We start from the raw sequence: 24,910 nt of genomic DNA, 5'->3' as shown, positions 1-24,910 counted from the left end.
GCTTCCTAAAGTCCACTATAATCTCCACTGTCTTCTGGGCGTTCAGTACCAGGTTATTGTGGCTGCACCAGGACGCCAGACGTTTGACCTCCATCCTGTAGGCCGACTCGTCCCCGTCTGAGATGAGTCCGATGAGAGTCATGTCGTCTGCAAACTTAATAAGCTTGACAGACTGGTGGTCAGAGGTGCAGCAGTTGGTGTACAGGGAGAAGAGCAGAGGAGAGAGGACACAGCCCTGAGGAGTGCCAGTGCTGATGGTCCGGGAGTCCGAGACATTCTTCCCCAGCCTCACGTGCTGCTTCCTGTTCGTCAGGAAGTCAGTGATCCACCTGCAGATGGGATCAGGCACGTTCATCTGGGACAGCTTTTCTTGGAGGAGATCAGGGATGATGGTGTTGAAGGCAGAGCTGAAGTCCACAAACAGGATCCTGGCGTAGGTTCCCTGGGAGTCCAGATGCTGTAGGATGAAGTGCAGAGTCAGGTTGATGGCGTCGTCCACAGACCTGTTGGCTCTGTAGGCAAACTGCAGGGGGTCCAGAAGGGGGGCTGTGAGGGACTTGAGGTGGGACAGCACCAGACGCTCAAATGACTTCATGACCACAGAAGTCAGTGCCACAGGTCTGTAGTCATTTAGTCCAGTGATCCTTGGCTTCTTGGGGACAGGAACAATGGTAGCGGTTTTAAAGCAGACAGGCACGTGGCAAGCCTCCAGTGAGGAGTTGAAGATGTTCGTGAACAATGGGGCAAGCTCGTTAGCACAGTGTCTCAGTGTGGCAGGTGAGACACCATCTGGACCTGGAGCTTTGCGAGCTTTGACACTCCTGAACTGCTTTAGCACCTGGTCCTCCTGAATACAAAAGACTGTGGGGGTGGGGGAGGAGGGGGACTCTGGGGTGGGAGTCCTTGATGATGTGGGCTTCTCTGAGGTGTGGGGAGTGGGGGAGGTTGGGGGGTGAATATTTGTGTTGGCTGTATTGTAGTTGGGACTGGTGGAGGTGTGAAGGCTGCTGAACTGACCATCAAAACGACAATAGAACTCGTTCAGTCTATTTGCAGTTTGTAGGTCGTCTGTGGAGTGGGGGGTTTTAGGCTTGTAGTTGGTAATCTGCCTAAAACCTTTCCATACAGAGGCCGCGTCGTTCTCTGAGATCTGCTGCTGTATATTCTCAGAGTGATGTGATCTAGCAGTGGCCACTTCCTTGCTAAACCTGTACTTGGCCTCTTTGTAGCAGTCTTTGTCCCCACTTTTAAAAGCCTCCCTCTTCTCTATCCACAGCTGCTTCAGTTTGGGAGTAAACCAGGGTTTGTCACTGTTATAACACACCCTGGTGCGTGATGGCACAATGCTGTCCTCGCAGAAGTGGATATACGAGGTTACAGTGTCCGTGTAGTCATCCAGACTGTCACAGGCAGCCCTCATTGAGTCCCAGTCTGTAGTTTCGAAGCATGTGCGGAGCTCCTCCACAGCCTCACGGGTCCACTGCTTTGTTGTCCTCACCACAGGTTTTGAGAGCTTCAGCCTCTGTCTGTACGCGGGGATCAGGTGGATCATGTCGTGGTCAGAGAGGCCGAGTGCAGCGCGGGGCACTGCGTGATAAGCCCCGCTTATCGTGCTGTAGCAGTGGTCTAGTGGCACCTAGCAGTAGCAGTGGTCTAGTGGTCATGGCACCTTAATCTGATAAAATAGCAAACGGTCAAGGCCAGAAGTGTTGGCTGAGCAGCATGTGTCCATTTTAGGCTGCATCACAGCATTTTAGATAATTAGGTTAAAGGTGTGCTGAAAGGCTGCACAGTAGTTTGAATTTGTAGCCTCTGTGCTGGTTAAACATGTTCTAAAAAGCACTCAAACAAGTGAAATAACAGATTTTTAAAAAGCTAAATGATAAGTAAAAGCTTTGTAATTTAAGCATTAGTAAACTAAGTGTAAAAAAGTATTATTAGCAAAAGGTATGCCCACATTGAATAAGAGAAAGATCGTGCCAAATGCTTTAAGACATAGTTGTGGCCGGTCTAAGTCAAAAATGCCAGGGCCGATTTTTGTGTCCCAGTCCAGCCCTGTGACTTTACTGGACCTCTGAGGTCCATAACACCGATGCTGATTGCAGCTTCTGTCTCCAAAAGACTGAAGCAGCAGTTTGAAGCATCACCTGGACTCAATCCATGGATCTCTGTGTACGGATTGCCTCACGTCCTGTCACCTGACAGTCCTCGGTTTTCTTCGTTGTCAGCGTTTCCGTAGTGTAGTGGTTATCACGTTCGCCTAACACGCGAAAGGTCCCCGGTTCGAAACCGGGCGGAAACATTCCTTTAACCTCGAACTGACCTCTGGTGACCACAGACGTACAACTGTACTTCGTTCTATTAATACGGCACCGCGTGACGTGTCCGGGATTATATGAAACTCGTTTTGTCTTGTTATAGACTGTAAACTTTTTCTGAGTATGAGTTTACTTGGTTAGAACCACTGACGCACTTTATTCTCTTAACCTCAACCCGAATTAAACAGCGTACGAGACGCCCAAGGTGATCAGCCGTTCCTCGTTAGTATAGTGGTGAGTATCCCCGCCTGTCACGCGGGGGCCGGAGACCGGGGTTCGATTCCCCGACGGGGAGGCATCTTTTTATTCTTGGCCAATCATATCGCTCTATTTCCTCCAATTTCGAGGAGCAGACTTTTTGCATCCAATGGGAGGACCGGATATGTTCCCGTGTCTTCTTTGACCCTCCCACCGACAGAGAGCCAGGTGTTACGTCGAGTCGCGTTTCCCCAACATCTAAACGAGCGCTGAACAAGCACGCGCGATTTTTGCCGCGTGGGCGGCGCAAAGACGCTGGGGAAACCGTATCTGATGGGGAAACGCGACTCGACGTAACACCGGAGCTGACTGGTAACGATTCTTTCATCCTTTCTTTGCTTTATTTTAACGTAAAAACCTGTTACAAATACATTGTTTCAGACTCGCGCGTGGCTCGCTGAGCTAACGTGCTGCTTTTTTCCGGACTTTGTGAGTTAGTTGTTTTACGGTGCTTAGCTAACACACCGGTGTTACGTCGATTCGCGTCATTTCTCTGTATTCTTTTACTTTTTCTTTATTGTCTTTATTCTTTTTATTCTTTATGTCTTATCTTTTGAGGCGTTTAAAGGGTTTTAGTTGCTTTTATGGATTTCTGAGATCAAGGTTCGTGAAAAGAACCGCAAAGACCACCAGTGTTTACGCTATCAACTTTTCTCCCGGGAGCCGTGAACAGACGCGTCACTGTTTACGCCGCTCAACTTTCCAAAGGATATAAGTAAAAGACAAATGTTCTGCTTTAGATTTCAGAAAAACCAAAGGCCCTCTAAACGTGAAAACCCCCTGAAAAGGGCATTAATTTGGACCGTTGATCATATATTTTTCTTTACTCTTTTAAACTCTTTTTCTTTTCAACTTTTTTCTCTTAAACTCTCTCTTTTTTAAAAAAAACTCTTACACCTGTGTGAAATGGCTCGAATTACACCTCCCACCTGCCTTACCACCAGTGACCATTATAATTTGATACAATTCAATATGCAGATATTTAGAAAAGGTCTCTGCCAACCTTTAGGTGGAGATCTCCTGGTCACTGATAGCATCTGGAAGTCAGCACTGTCACGAGGAACCTCGAAGCGGCGATTATCGGTGGCCAGATTCACTCCTTATTCCCAAGAAACTCAAGAAACACAAATAAAAACATCTGAAAATCAAAAACATTCCTGTTCGATCACGTCGGGCGTCACCAATTGAAGGAATTTAAATAATAAGTGTGTGTGCTGCTTAAGCCTTTAGGTTTCTGCGTGTTCGTTTATCGAACAGGAATGACACAAAACAAGAATAAGTAGTGCAATTATTACATTTAATAAAACCATTTCAAACAGTTTACAGATATCTGGGTCAGACTGCATGCCGTGCCATGTGAGATGGCACTTTCTAATTCAGCTTACAGTTTCATGTAGTCACAGCTTATCAGTCTTGGTTACATCATTTAGAAAACAGAATGTGGAAAACAGAAAATTTCAACAACAGGGTGACCTCAAAGTGTCCGTTTCTATCATTGTGTAGTCTTCATCGGTGTGGTTCATTGTACAGTCGGGACACAAAGTTCATGATGACACGGAACATTAGAAGCTTCGGTATTTTTAGTCAGTTATGTTTATCTTCCAATCAAAAACAAATTTCTCAAGGAAGTAAATGTACATAAGATATATATGTGGCATATATCATGAATATTCCTACATTAGTCTACATTAACACTCTGAAATCATGCAGCTAAAAATAGTGAGTTTTATATCATTTTGGTTAGCAGCAGTCTTCATCTAGTTTGTAGGTAACTGGTTACTGCAGCAGGATCAGTGCAGAAAGTGAAGATGGTCAGCTTCTTCAGCCTGAATCAATCCTTTTGTTTTTGTGTTAGCACCTCACTCTGTTTAGAGTTAGTTTTTATGCTTGCGCCCCGCTGGTCTCGAACCAGCGACCTTCTGTTTCCCGGCTAACACGGGACAGACCCCTTAGAGAAGTATGAGCAGCACCCTGCAGCGCCACCGTCCTATGTTGTGGCTCAGCTGGGTACTGCACGGAGGTCACCGCACTCCTCGTTAGTATAGTGGTGAGTATCCCCGCCTGTCACGCGGGAGACCGGGGTTCGATTCCCCGACGGGGAGGCATCTTTTTTCCTTGGCCAATCATATGGCTCCATTTCTTTGTTCAGGTCTCGAGAGTGGACAGGAGAACGTTCTTTGAACCTTAGTCAAGGGTGGCTTTTATTTCAGGATGGGAAAGGGCTTGGAGAGGTCACCATTGTTGCTCACCTTTCCCGTCCCTCGTGGAACTGCATGATCATCCACAGGAATTCTGGGGGGCAGCCTAGACGTTCCATGATTTGCCAGAGTCCCTGCCTGCTCACGGTGTCGAAGGCTTCAAATCCACGAAGGTCACGTACAGGCCCTTGTTCTGCTCGCGACACTTTTCCTTAAACTGCCTAATGATGAACACCATGTCAGTTGTGCCCCTGTTTACCCTGGAGCCACACTGGTTTCTAGTTGACTTTCTTTGGCGATGGATGAGACCAATCTGTTTAGGAGGATCCTTGCTAGGATTTTACCTGCAATGGAGAGTAAAGTGATCCCCCAATAGTTCGAACAGTCTGATTTTTCACCTTTGTTCATATACAACATTACAATGACATCGCGAAAGTCATGTGTTTATATTACACATTATATTATTTATCAATGCGGTTTGCACTACTCTCTTGTACGTATGTTTTTTATGTTTGTATTTTTTTATCTATTTCTTTTCTATATGTATGGTTTAGTACTCATCGTTGGCACTCTCACTTTGATGTTTAGTTACTGTAGATTGTATTTTTCTCGCTGCTGTTACACAATAATTTCCCTTGTGGGATCATAAAGTATCTATCCATCTATCTATCTATCTATATGCTCTCTCTTTCTAGTCCCTGTCAGTACTCCAGCTGCAGCATTTTGGATCAGCTGAAGACTTTTCAGGGAGCTTTTAGATAATGACTGATAATGTCTCCACGATTCCTCTCAGTATTACTGGAGGCCAAGTTAATGCCATCCAGAGTGAGTATCTGGTTAGACTTTGCTCATTTTTGTAATTAATTTATCATCAATGATGAATAATAAGTATTCCTATATGTACAGAGGACTTTTATTTATTAATAATTTGTGTTTCCAGGTTAATTACGTTTCTTCTGAATTAATGAAATACATTTCATGAAGATCATTTAAACTGCTTTTAGGTGCAGTGAATACGTGTTGACCTGTTTTACTGTCAGACAGTCATTGATAGTTACTTGTTGTTCTCCTTGTAGCCTATTTTGAAGTCACAAAGATCACTTTAGCCATTAATTTACTAGAATTACTTTTGCTCTCAGTTACCATAAGCTGCATTTCCCTAAGTATCTACTCAGCGCTGGCCGACTCGACACGCCGCAGTATAAAGGTGTGCCCATTTTTTCGTACTTACTCAACCGGGGGTTCCAAGCGATTCGAGGTGATCCTAAAATGTGGTGCAGAAGAACAGCATGCCATTGATTGGTCAGGGAGTGTCGTTGCTAGCGGAGTCATGAGGGCGACTCCTTCACCAGAATCAAGCCTGCCATTTTTAAAACCTGACAGCAAGAAAATGGAGGCACACAAAGCATCGGTTGAATGCAGAGACAGACGGTTTGCAGCAGTAGTTTTGCAGCAAGAGACGCACACATAGCATACATATTATAACCCTATACTGCCCTACAAGCTGTGAACAGCTGGCTGAGGTGGCTGATCAAAGGAACTTTGAATTACTGTAATTACGTGACCGTTTGTCCTATTGGAAAAATTCAAAAGGTTTCTGAAAGCTGAGAAACTGCGCTTCACAACCAACACAGGGTATTACTGTGGTATTATTACTCTAATTGTTGCCTGAAGTCTGTGAACAGCAGCACTTTTGAAGTACACTGAGATTAAAACAGTGTACGGGGGACTTATGCATGATGATGATATTAAACTGGCATTAGCTATGTTAGCTTAGCTCTATCTCATCCATTGTTGTGTTGTGTCTTCATACAAATTATGTAAAGAGACTACTGCCCATGTTGCCATATCGACTCCGACCGTGGCGAGTTGTGCCGAGTCGAGGCAACCTGCACTGAGCAGGTACTAATGGAAACGCGACTATAATGCTACTGAGACCAGTGATACAGTTACCTCTCCTTTCACAGTGCATATAAAACTCACTCAGGTTTGCAGAGGATGCAGATACTGTTGAGGTTTCACTGACAGGATGGAGATCAGCATGTTTTTCTCACTGTTGCTTCTGGTCTGCTCTGTCTCAGCAGATCAGACAGAGGCAGAAAAGGAACTCTCCGGTCAGCAGATTGCAGCACAGCAGCCCTGTTTACAGGACATCCATGCTGTGCTGAGACAGCTGACCGCCTCACTGGCTGAACAGAAGGTGGAGATCAGGATCTTAAAGCAGGAGAATCAAGGTGCAGTATTATGTGAGGCAGGGAGAGAAGAAACAGGAAACCTTCATAGGACCCACTGTTGTGTTACAGAGATTTCAATGTCACTTCATGGTTATGTGTTTGCTTGTTAAAATTAATATTTTTATTACAAAAATATTGGTGTTGAGATAAATTGATGGTGCAGAGAAATAAAAAGTTTATTTTGCCTTTATTTCAGAGCAGGCAGCAAAGCTGAAAGAAGCAGAGCGACAGATGACTGAGACTGACCAGCTGCAGTCCCAAGGTACTGTGTGGAAATCATCATGGCTCTGATCATTGCTGCAGAAATATATTTGTATAACATTTAATCGTAATATCAGATATTGGAGCCAAAAAACGTCTCTTTTTATCTCAGCATCAGGAAGTGACTGGAGTGTGTTTTTATAATGAAACAGCTCACAGCTCCTCTTCATGGCAAACACTTCAATCAAAAGATTTCAACATTTACTTAAACACTATTTTCTGTGCTGATCCAACAATTCTAACATCATTCAGAGTCTGTGTTTGTGGTTGTGTTATCTCTCTACCTGGAGATATAAACTCACAAACTCTGCTTACTCACTGGACAGCTGAAAATATTTTACTCAAAATTTGCTCTTAATGTGTCCACAAGGTGGCGCTACTGTGTTAGAACATCTTTAGTTCATTCACAGAGGAAACATGACCACCAACAATGATTTCATTTGTTGGAAAGCAGGGAGAGAGTAAGAGGAAATGACCTGAACTGCAGTCTCTTATTTTTTTTAAAATCAAATCAATAACAGACAGCAATCTCAAAGAACACAAAACATGTACAAAAAATTCATGTACATAATCCTGCTGCCCGATAACAATATACAATATATAACCTATGTGGATTTGACAAGTAGAACAATACTTAGCCAATAAAGTCACTTAAAGCATAAGGAAAATAAAATAGAAACAATATCAAATACAATAAAATAAATAAATAAAACAAAATAGAAAATAAATTAAGAGAGGGCATTCATGCATAAATAAATTAGAGTGGGCTAAATTAACAGAGGTGACAGGTTTACTTGAGGTTTATCGACTTTGTCCAAAGAAAGATTCAAAAAAAGGAGTTCCTGTTTAAATATAGACCATAAAGGTACAGATTTGCCATATTTGCATTTATGTATATAGAATTTTATAATAATTATAATGTTGTTTACAAGATATTCAACTCTTTTATTCTTAGAAATATATCCATATAAAATAATATGAGAGGATAAGGGGTCTATGTTTATAGATTTAATGGTCAGGAGATTATGGAGAGATTTCCATAACATTTTTACAGGTTGACAGAAAAAAAAAATAGGTGTTCTGTTGTTTGGGGTTTGTTACATATATAACAGTTATCACAGTCAATTTTATATCTCTGTCTTATAAACTCGTTTGACACATAGCTATTATGTAGGGTTTTAAATGTATTTCTTTATATTTTGGTGGGAGAGCAAATTTTATACATTTTTATGTCAATTTTATTTGATCTTTCTTTTGATAATTTTCCATGAATTTCCTTCTTATCAGGCCCGGATGCACTTGTTTTGTTAATATTGTCTTAAGAAATTCTTGTTACATTTTTTGTGTAGTAAATCCAGTCCATTAATGTTTTCTATGTACAGACTGGAACTTATTCCACAGCTTAGACTTAAACGAGGCCACAGGCACAATGACAGACTATATAAAATTTTGTGTGGATAATGTGATCCCAAACAAGGAAATTATTCACTTTCCAAACAATAAATCATACATCACTAAGGAAGTGAAAAACCGCATCAATAAAATGAAGTTGGCATTTAAGAATAAGGATCGAGTGGGTAAAGTCACACCTGGTGTTGAGAACAAGGAGCTGCTTTTCAAAGCTCGTCTACAGTGAAGCTGAACTGGGATCAGGGCTGTGACGAGGCTCACCATCAGTTACATTATGAGCTCAATGAACTATGCTGGCTTGTTCACAAACACGGGAGACACGAGAGTTCCTTTAACTGATGTTTACTGTGGACTCGCATCTTCAGTTTGCTTCTCTTTTACACCACAAGTACACCGTAGAACTGATAAACACACCTTACTTGTCACGGCTTATACAAAATATACGATTTACAAAACACAGAATAAACATACCACTTTGGCCTGCAAGTGGACAAACCGGTGGACTTGGAAACACTTATTTTCCATCTTAGCTGTTCTTAATTAGCTCCATATCGGGTTTGCTTGTATCAACTGTCTACTGAGCCCTTTTGAACCAGAAGTGATGTCACTTTAAACTTTTCAAGATTGCCGTTTTACTACCACTTTTACTACCAAATATCAAATAGTACTAATCCTTTGCTCTTATAAATGCCGTGAAAATGTTGAAAATAGAAAACAAAGCACTCGAAAAAAAAAGTGATATATAAACGTTCTCCATAGCTTAACAGCACCACAGCTACATCTAGTGGTGAACCATGAACGAACAATAACCACCCCTGCCGTTACATAAACACCTCATACAGCAGCAGGAAGGAAACAATAAACAAAAACTGCATGAAGAAGTGGAAAAAACTTATTTTCAGATTCATCTGAAGAGCTCACTGTACACCACCTGTGTGTGTGTTGTGTGAAACATCATTTCCCCTCAGAACCAGTTTTTATTTACAATAACTGAAACATACATGATGCTAAATTTACCTTCACGCTATGAAAACTGTCAGGAAGTCTCCAGCATTTATGATCCCTCGTAACTTCTTAAGTACAGAAGCTGAAAAACATTTAAGCTCTGTTACAAACACAGAACAATTTATTTTCACAATCTAAAGCCAGAATATATTTCTTTCAGATGTCTGTAGGTTCTCAGTCATTCAGGTCTTAGTAGCCTCTGGAGCTTGAAAAAAGGGCGAGTGGACTTCTTTTTGTTTCCCAAAGACGTTTCACTTCTCATCCAAAAGGCTTCTTCACTTCTAAAACCAAATGGTGGAGAGACCCAGGTATTTAAACCCCAGTGGGTGTAGGCCTCTGGAGGTGGTTGTCACCCTCTACTCTTCATGTGCATAATCACATGCGCAAAGGATCAGATCAGGATCAGAATCTTTGTCATTGTACACACAAGTTGCCCAACGAAATTTAAAATGCATTCCTTTTCTAGGTGCCTCAGACGATAAATAATAAAAATATGATTAATAAAATACAATACACAATAATAAATTAACAGAAAAATCTAGCCCCGATACACACACCAACGCACACACACACTCAGCGCTACCACCCCACATCACTGTCCATTTAACCACACAGAGTTCAGTTCACTGAAGGCGTGAAAAGAGGCGTGAGTCATTAAAATCAGTGGTTTTGGGTGAAACCAGTTTTGACTTCACTCCACACTATCAAGCGGGGGAAGGTTGGTGACGTAATCCATCTCCTCTGGTCAGTGATGGTTTACTTTTTTCAGACTGTTTTTCTAAAGACACGTTTGTTCTTCTGTTGAAAACAATATGATGGGTTATATCACAGTTTCATCAGTTTAATGTCTGACACAGAGGAACAGAAACAAGCTTTGGTTCCTAAAGGTTTTATCAGTTTTCTGATAATTCTGGTAATTAATTTTGATTAAACTTTCAAAGGTCATGTGACCATGTGGTATAGGTGACTGCTACAAACAGGTTCTAACATCTGAAAGGTCTCCTCTTTACCCACACTGCAGGTTCAAATGTTTGCTTAATTAAGAGCATAAGAGGAGTATTCATTTTTCATTTCATTTTTTTTAACCAAAAATCCATCCTTTATTGTTGTTTACAGATGCATATATATTTATTTTCTGTGTGTATATTTTTGGGGTTCTTTCTTTTCTTTGTGTGACTTTTTTTTTAAAGCCTGTCATGTCTGGCAGATCTTGCAAGCAGAACTGTGATCTCTTTCAAGATGAGCTCTATAGGTTCTCAATAGGCTCTTCTTGTTGATGTCTGACCCTTTATATTATTGATTTTAGTTATTTTTAACTGAGAAACGAGCTACACTGCTGCCTGTTTGTACGCTGATCCCTCTGAAGATGGTAGAAGCTGTGACATCACAACAGCTCCACCATCTTCTTACCAGAGTACCAGCAAAATCCAGCAGCACTTTACCGGTTTAGTTTGGAGTCTTGAACTTGTCAGTGGTTTAAAATAATATATTTGACATGAATGTTCAGGAGAGAAGATCCACATCCAGGACACACAGGCAGGTGTCAGCAACAAACAGGAAATCTGAGGAAACAGGAAGGAATTCCCAAGAAACCAAAATCCAAAGAGAAAACAGGAATCCATAAAAGGTGAAAACAACAGGTGAAACTAAGGAGGGCGGGGCAAACACAAACAAAGACAGGAAGTAAAAACCAACACATCAGAAAACAAAATAAAACAGGAAGTGATGAAAGGCCAATGAACTGATACTAAAATATGAAGAGACAAAAAGACGAAATCCATCCATCCATCCATCCATTTTCTTCCGCTTATCCGGAGCCGGGTCGCGGGGGCAGGAGCCTAAGCAGAGAAGCCCAGGCTTCCCTCTCCCCAGCCACCTCCTTTAGCTCATCCGGGGGGACCCCAAGACGTTCCCAGGCCAGCCGAGAGATATAATCTCTCCAGCGTGTCCTGGGTCTGCCGCGGGGCCTCCTCCCGGTGGGACATGCCCGGAACACCTCACCCAAGAGGCGGCCAGGAGGCATCCTAATCAGATGCCCGAGCCACCTCAACTGGCTCCTTTCGATGTGGAGGAGCAGTGGCTCTACTCTGAGCCCCTCCTGGATGGCCGCACTCCTCACCTTATCTCTAAGGGAGAGACCAGCCACCCTTCGAAGGAAACTCATTTCTGCCGCTTGTATTCGCGATCTTATTCTTTCGGTCACTACCCAAAGCTCGTGACCATAGGTGAGGGTAGGAACGTAGATCGACCAGTAAATCGAGAGCTTCGCTTTTACACTAAGCTCCCTCTTCACCACGACAGACCGGTGCAGCGTCCGCATTACTGCAGAAGCAGCCCCGATCCGTCTGTCGATCTCCCGCTCCCTTCTCCCATCACTCGTGAACAAGACCCCGAGATACTTGAACTCCTCCACTTGGGGCAAGAACTCGTTCCTGAGCCGGAGAGGGTACTCCACCCTTTTCCGGCTGAGGACCATGGCCTCAGACTTAGAGGTGCTGATTCTCATGCCGGCCGCTTCACACTCGGCTGCGAACCGTTCCACTGCGAGCTGGAGGCCACCCCCTGATGAAGCCAACAGGACCGCATCATCTGCAAAAAGAAGAGATGAGCCTTCCGCCACCTGGCTACGCCTAGAAATTCTGTCCATAAAAGTTATGAACAGAATCAGTGACAAAGGGCAGCCCTGGCGGAGTCCAACACCCACAGGAAATGAATCCGACTTATTACCGGCTATACGGACCAAGCTCTCACTGCGGTTGTACAAAGACTGAATGGCCCGCAACAATGGGCCAGACACTCCATACTCCCGCAGGACCTCCCAGAGGATACCCCGAGGGACACAGTCGAATGCCTTCTCCAAGTCCACAAAGCACATGTAGACTGGTTGGGCAAACTCCCATGCGCACTCGAATATCCTTGAGAGGATAAAGAGCTGGTCCAGCGTTCCGCGACCAGGGCGAAAACCGCATTGTTCCTTCTGGATCTGAGGTTCGACAAACAGACGGACCCTCCTTTCCAGCACCCTGGCATAGACCTTACCCGGGAGGCTGAGGAGTGTGAGCCCTCGAAAGTTGGAGCACACCCTCCGGTCTCCCTTCTTAAAGATGGGGACCACGACCCCAGTCTGCCAATCCAGTGGCACTGCCCCAGATCTCCACGCGATATTGCAGAGGCGTGTCAACCAAGACAGCCCTGCAACATCCAGAGCCTTCAGGAACTCAGGGCGAATCTCGTCCACCCCAGGGGCCTTGCCACCAAGGAGTTGTTTAACTGCCTCAGTGACCTCACCCCCAGTGATGGCCAGGTCATCCCCCTCGTCCCCAGACTCTGCTTCCACTACAGAAGGCGTGTCAGTGGGATTCAGGAGGTCCTCGAAGTATTCCTTCCATCGCCCGACTATAGCCTCAGTTGAGGTCAGCAGCACCCCACCCGCACTATAAACCGTGTGAGTGGAGCACTGCTTTCCCCTCCTGAGTCGCCTGACGGTTTGCCAGAATCGCTTCGATGCCGTCCAAAAGTCTTGTTCCATAGCCTCACCGAACTCCTCCCACACCCGAGTTTTTGCGTCGGCCACAGCCCGAGCTGCGTTCCGCTTGGCCTGTCGATACCTGTCAGCTGCTCCGGATTCCCACAGGCTAACCAAGCCCGATAGGACTCTTTCTTCAGCTTGATGGCTCCCTTCACCTCCGGTGACCACCATCTGGTTCGGGGGTTACCACCACGACAGGCACCAACCACCTTGCAGCCACAGCTCTGAGCAGCAGCCTCAACAATGGAGGTGCGGAACATGGTCCATTCGGACTCAATGTCCTCAGCCTCCCTCGGAATGCTGTCGAAGTTCTGCCGGAGGTGGGAGTTGAAGATCTCCCGGACTGGGGCTTCTGCCAGGCGTTCCCAGCACACCCTCACAATACGTTTAGGTGTGCCAGGTCTGTCCAGCATCTTCCCCCGCCACCTGATCCAACTCACCACCAGGTGGTGATCAGTTGACAGCTCAGCTCCTCTCTTCACCCGAGTGTCCAAAACATACGGCCGCAGATCTGATGATACGATTACAAAATCGATCATCGACCTGCGACCTAGGGTGTCCTGGTGCCATGTGCACTTATGGACATCCTTATGTTCGAACATGGTGTGTGTTATGGACAAACTGTGGTTTGCACAGAAGTCCAATAACAAAACACCATTCGGGTTCAGATCGGGCAGGCCGTTCCTCCCAATCACGCCCCTCCAGGTCTCACTGTCATTGCCCACGTGAGCGTTGAAGTCTCCCAGCAAGACTATGGGGTCACCAGATGGAGCACTCTCCAGCACCCCGCCCAGTGACTCCAAAAAGGGTGGGTACTCTGAACTGTCATTCGGCGCATAAGCACAAACAACAGTCAGGACCCGTTCCCCGGCCCGAAGGCGCAGGGAAACTACCCTCTCGTCCACCGGTGAAAACTCCGACGTACAGGCAGCAAGCTGGGGGGATACAAGAATACCCACCCCAGCTCGCCGCCTCTCACCGAGGGCAACTGCAGACTGGAACAGAGTCCAGCCCCTCTCCAGGAGACTGGTTCCAGAGCCCAGGCCATGCGTTGAGGTGAGCCCAACTATATCTAGCTGGTATCTCTCAACCTCACGCACTAGCTCAGGCTCCTTCCCCACCAGAGAGGTGACATTCCATGTCCCAATAGCCAGTCTTGATAGCCGGGTATCGGTCCGCCAGGGCCTCCGCCCTCGGCCACCGCCCGACACACACTGCACCCGACCCCTATGGCACCTCCTGCGGGTGGTGGGCCTACAGGAGGGCGGGCCCATGTAACCTCTTTGGGCTGCGCCCGGCCGAGCACCACGGGCTAATGCCCGGCCACCAGACGCTCTCCCTCAAGCTCCCTCCCCAGGCCTGGCTCCAGGGGGGGGCCCCGGTAACCCTATCCTGGGCAGGGTAAACTGTTCCCTTGCTTTTATAGACATAGGGGTCTTCTGAACCGCTCTTTGTCTGGACCCTCACCCAGGACCAATTTGCCATGGGAGACCCTACCAGGGGGACAAGCCCCCGGGCAACAGCTCCTGGGATCACTGGGACACACAAACCCCTCCACCACGATAAGGTGGCGATTCACGGAGGAGACGAAATCCAAGACTAAAAAAGATGGCAAAGAGAGAAGATACAGGAAATGGAGAAACCAGGATATTTCAGGGTTTATGATCCACCAAAATCTTCTCTCTTGCTCTCAGTGGAGATGGACGCCTTTTTTTTGCTCTCCCCAGCCTTCCTTATCTACCCTGCTTGCTGCTTTGCTATGCTTTAGAGCCTCTCTTCACACATTTTCCGAACTGGAAATTAAATTTATGGATCTGGTCAGTTGGTCTCTCAACGCTATTTGATCAAATTTTCACCACGAGGAGATAGGGGAAAGGAGAACCCTCTTTCCTCTTGTCCAACCGACATACCCGGCTGGCAACTTTATAGATTCCTGGGGGAAGATAATGTGCCTGGCTGTACTGTCGATTGAGGATGTGGAGGACGCATATATATTTGGCTTATTGGTACCAGGATTTCTCCTGATTGGACTTGGGGATACCTGGCTTATCGTGAAATTCGGGAAGTCTGCTGAGCCGTTCGGGCCTTGGTAAGGCTGCCTGTGAGGGGATGCAGAGCAGTACAAACTCAAACTCAGACTCAGTATATCTGGAGCTGAATCAGCTTGGTGAGGGAGGAACCAAGAAAATTCGGATGATTGGACATTCACCATTCAGACTGTAAGGCAGTCAGCAAATTAATCAGTGACAGCCTGTACCAAAACAATTATGATTATCTGTAATTTGGCTTCCCGATGGCCTTGAACAGCCGGCAATCTCATTTTGTTCTCCTGGAAGTTTTGTAAACAGATGCTCTACTCCCCCCACACCACCCTTCTGACCTCTGTGAACTGATATCCCCAGACCAAGCTGCTGATGAACATTGCGCCTCTTATCAGGAACTGTTAGCTGAGGGGGGAGCTGGGTCAGCTCCACAGTAACCCGAACCCACTCGCTTCCGCTGGCTCCCTTCACCGCCGACCCTCCCCACCCTAGTGCTCCCATGCAGTATATGTGCTCACACTATACTATGCAGAGGTTTTTTTTAACCTCATATATTGCCCTGGTACGGGGCAAAGTATGAAATGCTTTTTTTCTCCTCACTTACCCCATTGTGTTTGTAATGTTTCCATCTTTTTTAAAATCGGCAACGCCTTGATGGCTGGACCATTCTTCTTTCCAAAACATCTCCAGTTCAGTCAGGATTGATGGTTTCCGAGCATGGACAGCTTTAAATCCCACCACAGATGTTCGATAATATTCAGGTCTGGGACTGAGATGGCCGTTCCAGAACATTGTACTTGTTCCTCTGCATGAACGCCTCAGTAGATTCTGAGCAGTGTTTAGGGTCGTTGTCTTGTTGAAGTATCCAGCCCCGGCGCAACTTCAACTTTGTCACTGATTCTTGAACATTGTTCTCAAGAATCTGCTGATATTGACTGGAATCCATGCGACCCTCAACTTTAACAAGATTCCCAGTACCTGCACTGGCCCCACAGCCCCACAGCATGATGGGACCACCACCAAATGTTACTGTGGGTACCAAGTGTCTGTCTTGGAATGCTGTGTTCTTTTTCTGCCGTGCATACCGCCCCTTGTTATGTCCAAATAACTCAATCTTAGTTTCATCAGTCCACAGCACCTTATTCCAAAATGAAGCTGGCTTCTCCAAATGTGCTTTAGCAGACCTCAGACACTCTGTTTGTGGTGTGTGTGCAGAAAAGGCTTCTTCTGCATTACTCTCCCATACAGCCTTGTGCAAAGTGCGCTGAATAGTTGAATGATGCACAGTGACACCATCTGCAGCAAGATGATGTTGTAGGTCTTTGGAGCTGCTCTGTGGGTTGACTGTGACTGTTCTCACCATCCTTCGCCTCTGCCTATCTGAGGTTTTTCTTGGCCTGCCACTTCGGGCCTTAACTAGAACTGTGCCTCTGCTCTTCCATTTCCTCACTATGTTCCTCACAGTGGAAACTGACAGCTGAAATCTCTGACAGAGCTTTTTGGATCCTTCCCCTAAACCATGATGTTGGACAATCTTTGTTTTGAGAGTTGTTTTGAGGCTCCCATGTTGCCACTCTTCAGAGAAGGTCTTTTTTAACCTGATATATTGCTCTGTACAGGACAAAGTATGAGATGCCTTTTTTCTCCTCACTTACCCCATTGTGTTTGCTATGTTTCCATCTGCAAGGCCGCAGACACTTATCTCCCTTGTTTGTTTGATTTTTTTTTGTCCTTTCTTGGATGGGTGTTCTTAATTTCGTTGTATGTTTGACATATAATGACAATAAATTCTTCTGACTCTGAAAATTTGCCATAAAAGCTGTAGCCCCTTAACTGGCAAGGGCCCGGTGACGGGCCGTTTGTAGTCCCTTTTATATGGCAGGCTAGACCCTCCCATTTTTATTGACACGTCATTCGGCCAATCATGTAACTGGCTGCACCAAATCACCTGACAAAGCTACGTGACGCCCTCTGAGTATTATTGGCTCTGGGAAACCCATTTCTTAACATGATTGGCCGAATGAGGTGTCAGTCAAAATGGGCGGGTCTAGCCTGCCATATAAATGCACTTCATTCGGCCCGCGGACCAGACGCAGCCGATTAATAGGCTATGAAATGGGTTGTTCAGAGCCAATAATGACCAGAAGGCGTTATGTAGTTTTTGTCAGGTGATTTTTTTGCTGCCAGTTAAGGGGTTAAATGAGTAGTGATTTTGTGTTGTATATAAACTACTTTGTTGTGTTGAGAGTTGTGTCAGACTTTTCTAGTCCGTGATAATCCCAAATTATCCTGCAAGTTTAAATGAAACCTGACAAATTAAATCAGATTTTGTGTCTTTCATATTCATAAACACAGACATGTTTGCTGGACACAGTTTATTATGTCATAAAGCCTTCAAAGAAAACACCAGATTTCCCAGCTCCTAAATACATCACGTGCAGCACCAAAGGTCTCCTCTGTCGTGATCTGTGCTTCATATTTTACTCTCCATTGAAGCCAGAGGTGCACAGCGGAGCTCTGGATGCTGCTACAGTGTATACAGAATGAGTCCTGCAGCCTCACTGAGTGCTATTGAAAAGGAGGCCGTTGCTTTAGCATTAGCCTTACAACATGTCACAGTGAGCCTCAGGTCCTGTCCTGTATCATCTTCTCTGACACCAGCCATTTGATTTCTGACTCAAATGCAAAAGAGCAGCCAGTGCTGGTCATGTGCTGGTCCTCAGGATTTCAATAGTGACATTTGTTTTGCGGAAAGTTTAGAGAAGCTCATGTAGCAGGTCTGAAGTGAAACTTCCTGTTTCCATAAACTGCTTTGTGGTTGGAGGAAGGAGAGGAGCTGATTTTCCTGCTGAGGTGGGTTTATTCTCTCAGAAGAACCGTTTCAAATAAAAATGAATTCAGTACAGCAGCTTCATGTGAGCGGCTTCCACCTGCACACCTTTGCAGTGGAGTTTATAATCAGCAAATAAATACACTCTAATAAAGGTCTTTACTCAACAAAAACATAACACTTAACATTAAAAATATCCAAAAGACTTTTTAGCACTTTTCCTGCATTTAAACACTGAACAGGAGCACTCACACTGACTCAGATCTCCTCAGCAGGACCTCTAGGACTGAAGGGAACAGCACCAAGCTACAGGAAGTGACATCCATGAAAGCCAAAGGTCACATGCTCCCCACTGATCGTTGCTATCTCCCCTGGGATGTGGGCCCCTGTGCGTCCCAGGGTATGTGGCCGGCTCTTGCCCTTTGGCCGTGGGAGCTCCGCCTAGGGTCTCCCTCCTTCCTGCTCTGGGGTGTGCGTGTGGATGTCATCGAGATGTGTGGCCGCAGGTCTCCTGACCTCCAGGTGGGCTGTGGATGTCCCTGGGTCTTTCCCCGTTTACTTCTAGATCCCGGGGTGGCATTGTTGCGGCTTCTCACCCTCATTACTGAGTATGTTTCATGACAGAGACACACACACACATAGATTAAAACAGAACACAACAGAACTGTGTGTGTGCGCGTGTATATGTGTGCCTGCATATGTGTGTGTGTGTAGGCATACATGCATGTGTATGTATATGTGTATATATGTATACCTAGGTCTGTCACCTTATTTCTTCTTTTTTCTTCCCTTCTTTTTTCCCTCTCTCTCTTCCTCAAACTCTTTCCTTCCTGCCTGTCAGACCTGACAGTCATATTTTGTGGACAATGATCAAAATGAATGAATAAATAAAAGAAATGACAAACATTAACAAAAGTATCCTATAGAGAACTTATAGAGCGCTTCTTCTAGAAGCAAATATGTTTGGTACCACAATGCATTTGGATCATGATTCCATTTGCGAAACCTGGTACCTGGTTCTTCAGGTACCAGGCTGGCAGCATCTTGGGGTTGCTGTTATCCCTGGGGGGGTTTCCACTCACCGCATCTTCGGATGAATGTGTGTCTTTGTGTATTTGTCACATTGTATTTGGATAGGTGAGTGTGTGCGTATGTGTGTATCTGTGCATATAGGTGTATGTGTGTATGCATGCGCGTGTGTGTGCGTGTTTGTATGTATGGCTGGACCTGAGTCTGGGCCTTGTGCTTTGCCTCCCTGCCGCTCCTCGCTGGTCCTCCTCGCACCCCGCCCCCCTGGGTTGTGGGTGCCTTGGGGTTCCTGGGTGGGGCTGGATGTTCTGGCTTGGGTGTTAACCCCCTGTGGGGTGTTGGGTAGTTCTAGGGTGCCTGGGACTCTGCCGCCAGCCTGCGCAGGGGGCTGGCCTCTGGGGGGGGGCTGGCTTCTTGTCGCCTCGGGTTCTCGGGGGCCCTTGCTCCTCGACTGGAGGGGCTCCATCTGGGACTTCCCTCTCCCGTCAGCTGGGGTGGGTGGGCGGTTGTCTTTGGAATGAGTGGGCGCAGGTCTTCATGGCTCTTGATGGGTTGCTGGTGGCCTGGGTTTCCTGGGGCTTTCTCCACCCACCTCTAACTTCTGACGGGCGGACTGTGGCGTTCTGCCCTCATTGGTAAGTACATACCATGACACAGACAGAAACACCCACGTAATCACAACACAACAAAATTGTTGGTTTGTGTAACCATGCTTCGTTAGTTTTGTTTTACCCACACAAATTTATTTTGCAAGTATTGTTAGTATTTTTATGTTTAAAAAGTGATGAACTATTTGGTTTATTTAATTGTGCTCTTTCCCTTTTTTTTTTTTTCTATTTTCTCTCTATTCTCCTTTTTTCGCTCTCTTTCTTTCTCCCCTTTTCTTTTCTTTCTTTTCTCTTTTCTTTTTCTTCAGCCTGTCAGCTCTGGCACAGAGTTTGTTACATAGTATGTTAACAAATCTTATTGATTTCAGTTTTTCTGAGAATCTTTTCCATTAATTGTTTTTCTATTAAGTATCGACTGATTTGTGGTTGTGACAGAAAGAACAGTTCAACCATCAGTTTGTCGAAGGTCCAGAAATGTGATGAAATAAAATACAAACAGATGTGTGCGTATGTGTACGTGTGTGTGTGTAGGCGTGATGGGAATCATGTGTGTACAGAACACACAATTTCCCACAAGTGTGTGTGTGTATTCCCAGTAATCACAGGTCACCTGGGGTCAGTGTGTTGTAGAACTGTACTTTGGTTCTTTCCTCAAATTTGATAAACAAAAGTGAGTCAATACTCAGACACCAGGGTTAAAATGCTCAATATCACAGAAAAGGTAAATATGATGGTGTAATCTAAACAGATTATTTTACCATCCATTTACCATTTATGACTGTTTATATCATCTTTTTCAATTTTATTGAGGTATAAAGTTATTATAAACAGGAATGAGTGAGATGGGTGATGTATCATTTGGTTCAGAGTGTGGTTGTTCTAAAGACTCTCCAAATCACTGGTTCTCAGACTTCTCCCATCATGCTCAACTTCACTGGATGAATTCATTTCACGCCCCACACAAAGGTCAGTGGCAAAGCGGCGAGACGACGGCTTTATGTACACAGCAGACGGTGACGGAGACTTTCATTAGTCACTGTGCTAGTGTACCTGCTAACCTTTCCTTGTTCCGCCATGAGAATTAATCACGTGTTCAACATTTGATCCACGACTTTTGTCCCAGGTTGTTCGCGCCCCTCCTGCCATGACCCTGCACCCCACCAGTGGGGCCCACCCCACAGTTTAGCCGCGTTTACTCAGTGCCGGTCGACTCGACTCGCCGCGGTTTGAAGGCGTTTCCGTTAGTATCTGGTACAATGTTTCAGGCAGCGTTGTTGTCAAGACCACCTAACCCGAGACCGAGACAAGACCAAGACTTTTAGGGTCCAAGACCGAGTCGAGACCAAGACCAGTGCCCCACACTACATGACACAATCAAATGTGAAACATCAAAATCAATTTCAGTTTTTTTCATTTACTTTCATTTTTTTTTATTTTTTAATTGTTCTTTTTCTCAGAGGAATTAAACAAAACCCTGACTGAGGCTAATCTGATGTTTAGGATAGGAGGAGGAGAAGGAGGAGGAGGAGGTAGGAGGAGAGAGAGGTGGGGAGAGAGGAAGGGAGGAGGGGTGAAAGTTCATGCTTACTGACCTTTCTGTCTGACCTAGTTTTGCTCACATTCTTGGTGGTAATCAAAGGTCTTAGTAGGCTCACTGACGATGTCCTGGTGCTGTCTTCTTTGTGAAAATCGGATAAAATGAATCTTGATTTCATTTATTTCTTTAGAAGGAATTAAACATATACAAATAAAATTAAGTAAAGATTTCCAATGTGGTCCACAGCAAAACGTTTCGGTCATAGTTGAATGAAACATAAAATGAAAAGAAAAAAAAGAAAAAATACACGCTGTAATGTCTCACAAAAATTAAATGACGAGTGCTGTGGCTTTTTATTTATTATATTTAATTACGAATAAAAAGAACCCCCCCCCCCCCCCCCCCCCAAAAATAAAAAATATATATATATATATACTTTCACCCCTCTAGTGACACATAAGCACCAACCCTGACATCCATTTCCATATACCCCTTTATACAACATTATCAATTTATAATCTACATTCAATTAAAAATATGACGTCATCTACATGAAAATTTGTTATCTTATCTATGCTATAGATCTTTATCTATTACTGATAAGATCTTGACATGTATTTGACAGAAGCTGGTACCTTATACCTCCTCTGTAGAAATGTAAAGATATGGTCTGGGGGACTTTTTCTATTATGATCTTAAAGAGATACACTGCTCTGATTTGCAATGAACACGTGTTGACCTGTTTTACCGTCAGACAATCATTGATAGTTACTTGTTCTCCTTGTAACCAATGACCTTAGTCATTTATTTACTAGAATTACTTTTGCTATCATAGTGTTACTGAGACCAGTGATACAGTTACCTCCCCTTTCACTGTACATATAAAACTCACTCAGGTTTGCAGAGGATGCAGATACTGTTGAGTTTTCACTGCCAGGATGGAGATCATTGTGTTTTTCTCGCTGTTGCTTCTGGTCTGCTGTGTTCCCACAAATCAGACAGCGGCAGATAGTAAAGCTCTTGACCAGCAGATTTCAAACCAACAGGACATCCATGCTGTGCTGAGAGAGCTGACCGCCTCATTGGCTGAACAGAAAGTGAAGATTGCAAACCTGGAAAAAGAGAATCAAGGTACAGTATTATGTCAGGTAGTGAGAGAACAGGAAACCTTTATATGACCCACTGTTGTGTTACAGAGAAAAAAGTAACATAAATATGAAAATACAATTTGAATGTTAGATCTAAATGATCAAATTGTGTTGGGTGAAAGAAATTGGGTTATGTTAAAGTAAAGTGACCAAATTGCAATAAAGTAATAATCAATAAAGTATTCTGATTCTGATTCTGATTCTGATTGCATTGGAGGAACATGATTGCAGAGCTGAATTTGCTTTATTCAAACACATTACAATTATTTTGGAAAAACACAAAATATTTTTGTTCGGTTAACATATCTGATTTGTGTTACATTAACATAACACAGTGCATTACTGCCAACACAAAAACACTGTGTGCAACCAGTGTTCACTATTGAATTGTGTAGATCCAACGAGGTCTTTTTTTCAGTGTACTGTGTCCCTCCACGCATGCGCGTCTTGCGTAAACAAGCTTTGCAAAAAAAACCAAAACAATAAACAACGCCAACTTGTGGCCTGGCATGGGAACTACATCGTTTTCATCATTTCACGCGTCACCGTGTAAACGGAGATCGTTTCTGAAACGCTACTGTGTAAATGGAAGGCTGAAACGCTTCAAAATGACACCGAAACGTTAAATGGGGCCTGAGAGTAAAGCTCAAAATGCTTTCCGGAAAACATTCAAAGACACCAATAAAAGCCAGCTTAGAACACTTTGTGAGTTTTTAGTGGTTTATTTTTTGGTGCTGAAACTGCGAGTTTCTCCCGAGTAGAGCCCATGCTCTCATTATTGCCCCAAGTTAACAAGAATGGTCTGAGTGTCAAAGGCTATGTTCACACTGCCAGTTCTGATTTTTGTTGCCCTCTTGTGACCTGTATCCGATCTTTTTATGCCAGTCTGAACAAAAGATCCGATTTTTTTTCAAATGCGACCCAGGACACTTGGATATGTGGTCCTAAATCCGATATGTATCTGATCTTTTCAAATGTGACCTGAGTGTGTACGGCCAGGTCGCATTTATCCGACCTGCACGTCATTGATACTCGACAAATGTCACTATTCTGCATCCTGTTACGCGGACGCGGGAAGGAAAACGTGTGACTTCAGCAAACATTGAGCACGCTCGCTACATGTGACGTTATTGTGTCCTCTACTGCGCATGCGGCACACTTTCAGGTTCCTCTGGTGTTCACACACAGATCACATCCAAGTCACATATATTTGGAAATGAGAACGACCACGCAAAAAAAAAAAAAAGGGATTTCACAAAAATATTCAATCAAATTTCATTTTCCAGTCACAGAGTCACAGAGTTTGATTTCTTCTGTCACAATGAAATGCTTTCAACTGTCAATCATTGCTTTCACTGGAGATTCATGTTTTTGTCATGGTCACTTCTGACATTTCTCTCTGTCTCAGTCAAACAGGTGGCTTTCTCAGCCTCTCTGCTGGATCAAGGTGATGGAGGTACTGGACCCTTTAACACACAGGTCACTCTGATCTTCAAACATGTTGTCACAAACATTGGAAATGCCTACAACTCTGGCACAGGTAACAACTCTGAATGTCAGTCTGATGTTCCAGATGTTCTAACAGCTGATTTAACATGACTAAAACAAATGTCCCACAGGTATTTTCACTGCACCAGTGAGAGGAGTCTACCACTTTGAGTGGAAAGTATATGGGTTTGGAAACACTGAGACAGGTGCTGTGTTGTTCAGGAATGGAGACCACATTTATGTGGCATATGAACATCCAAGCTCTGGTGCTGTGAGTGCCTCTAATGCAGCCTCACTGCTTCTAGAGGCTGGAGATCAGGTGTCTGTACGACTGTGGGCTAATTCAAGGATACATGACAATCAAAATCATCACACCACCTTCAGCGGTCATCTGATTTTCACCATGTGAGAGGTGTGACAGCTCCAAGACTTCCTGTGGGTGGAGCTTAGTCATTTTTAGAAGTCAAACAGGAAGTAAATCACCTGCTGGAACCTCTGATTCTACTGACTCAGATAATCGACTTCTTCTTGTTATCTGTGATTTAAATAAATCCAGTTCAGTGCTCAGTGATTCTCTGTGTCCTTTCTTTGAGTCGGGTCTGTATAAAGAGCTGCTCCTCCATTAGTAATGACTATTGTCAGATAACTGACTGTAAACTTACTCGGTGGATTTCTTTAAATTCACATTTTATCCTGTCTTTAGTTTCAAAATAAAAGCATCATTGAAGGAACAGTGTTGATTTCTTCATGTGTTTCATACATGGAGCAGAGATCAAAGGCTGCACATGCTGGGAGTTACTATCACAGGTAAAGTCACACCTGGTGTTGAGAACAAGGAGCTGCTTTTCAAAGCTCGTCTACAGTGAAGCTGAACTGGGATCAGGGCTGTGACGAGCTCACCATCAGTTACATTATGAGCTCAATGAACTATGCTGGCTTGTTCACAAACACGGGAGACACGAGAGTTCCTTTAACTGATGTTTACTGTGGTCTTGCATCTTCAGTTTGCTTCTCT

At 44.5% G+C, this 24,910-nt stretch overlaps 1 protein-coding gene and 3 non-coding genes across 4 annotated transcripts; all 4 read left to right on the top strand.

Moving 5' to 3' along the window:
• The first annotated feature begins 2,229 nt into the window (after positions 1-2,229).
• On the top strand, positions 2,230-2,302 carry trnav-aac (transfer RNA valine (anticodon AAC)). Its single transcript has one exon. It is a non-coding gene; the product is annotated as a tRNA-Val (tRNA).
• Positions 2,303-2,535: 233 nt separating this feature from the next.
• trnad-guc (transfer RNA aspartic acid (anticodon GUC)) lies at positions 2,536-2,613 on the top strand. The gene has a single exon. It is a non-coding gene; the product is annotated as a tRNA-Asp (tRNA).
• Positions 2,614-4,606: 1,993 nt separating this feature from the next.
• trnad-guc (transfer RNA aspartic acid (anticodon GUC)) lies at positions 4,607-4,678 on the top strand. Its single transcript has one exon. It is a non-coding gene; the product is annotated as a tRNA-Asp (tRNA).
• A 17,472-nt stretch (positions 4,679-22,150) lies between these two features.
• Positions 22,151-24,462, top strand: LOC115792446 (complement C1q tumor necrosis factor-related protein 3-like). The gene is made up of 3 exons (XM_030746982.1): positions 22,151-22,390; positions 23,816-23,947; positions 24,027-24,462. The coding sequence occupies exons 1-3, from the start codon at positions 22,198-22,200 to the stop codon at positions 24,302-24,304; spliced, it is 603 nt and encodes a 200-aa protein (XP_030602842.1). The 5' UTR covers positions 22,151-22,197; the 3' UTR covers positions 24,305-24,462.
• Positions 24,463-24,910: the final 448 nt, after the last annotated feature.

This window comes from Archocentrus centrarchus, chromosome 14, assembly GCF_007364275.1.
Source record: "Archocentrus centrarchus isolate MPI-CPG fArcCen1 chromosome 14, fArcCen1, whole genome shotgun sequence".
Lineage (NCBI taxonomy): Eukaryota > Metazoa > Chordata > Actinopteri > Cichliformes > Cichlidae > Archocentrus > Archocentrus centrarchus.
The sequence above is the reverse complement of the archived record's forward strand: the minus strand, read 5'-3'. Positions and strand labels throughout refer to the sequence as shown.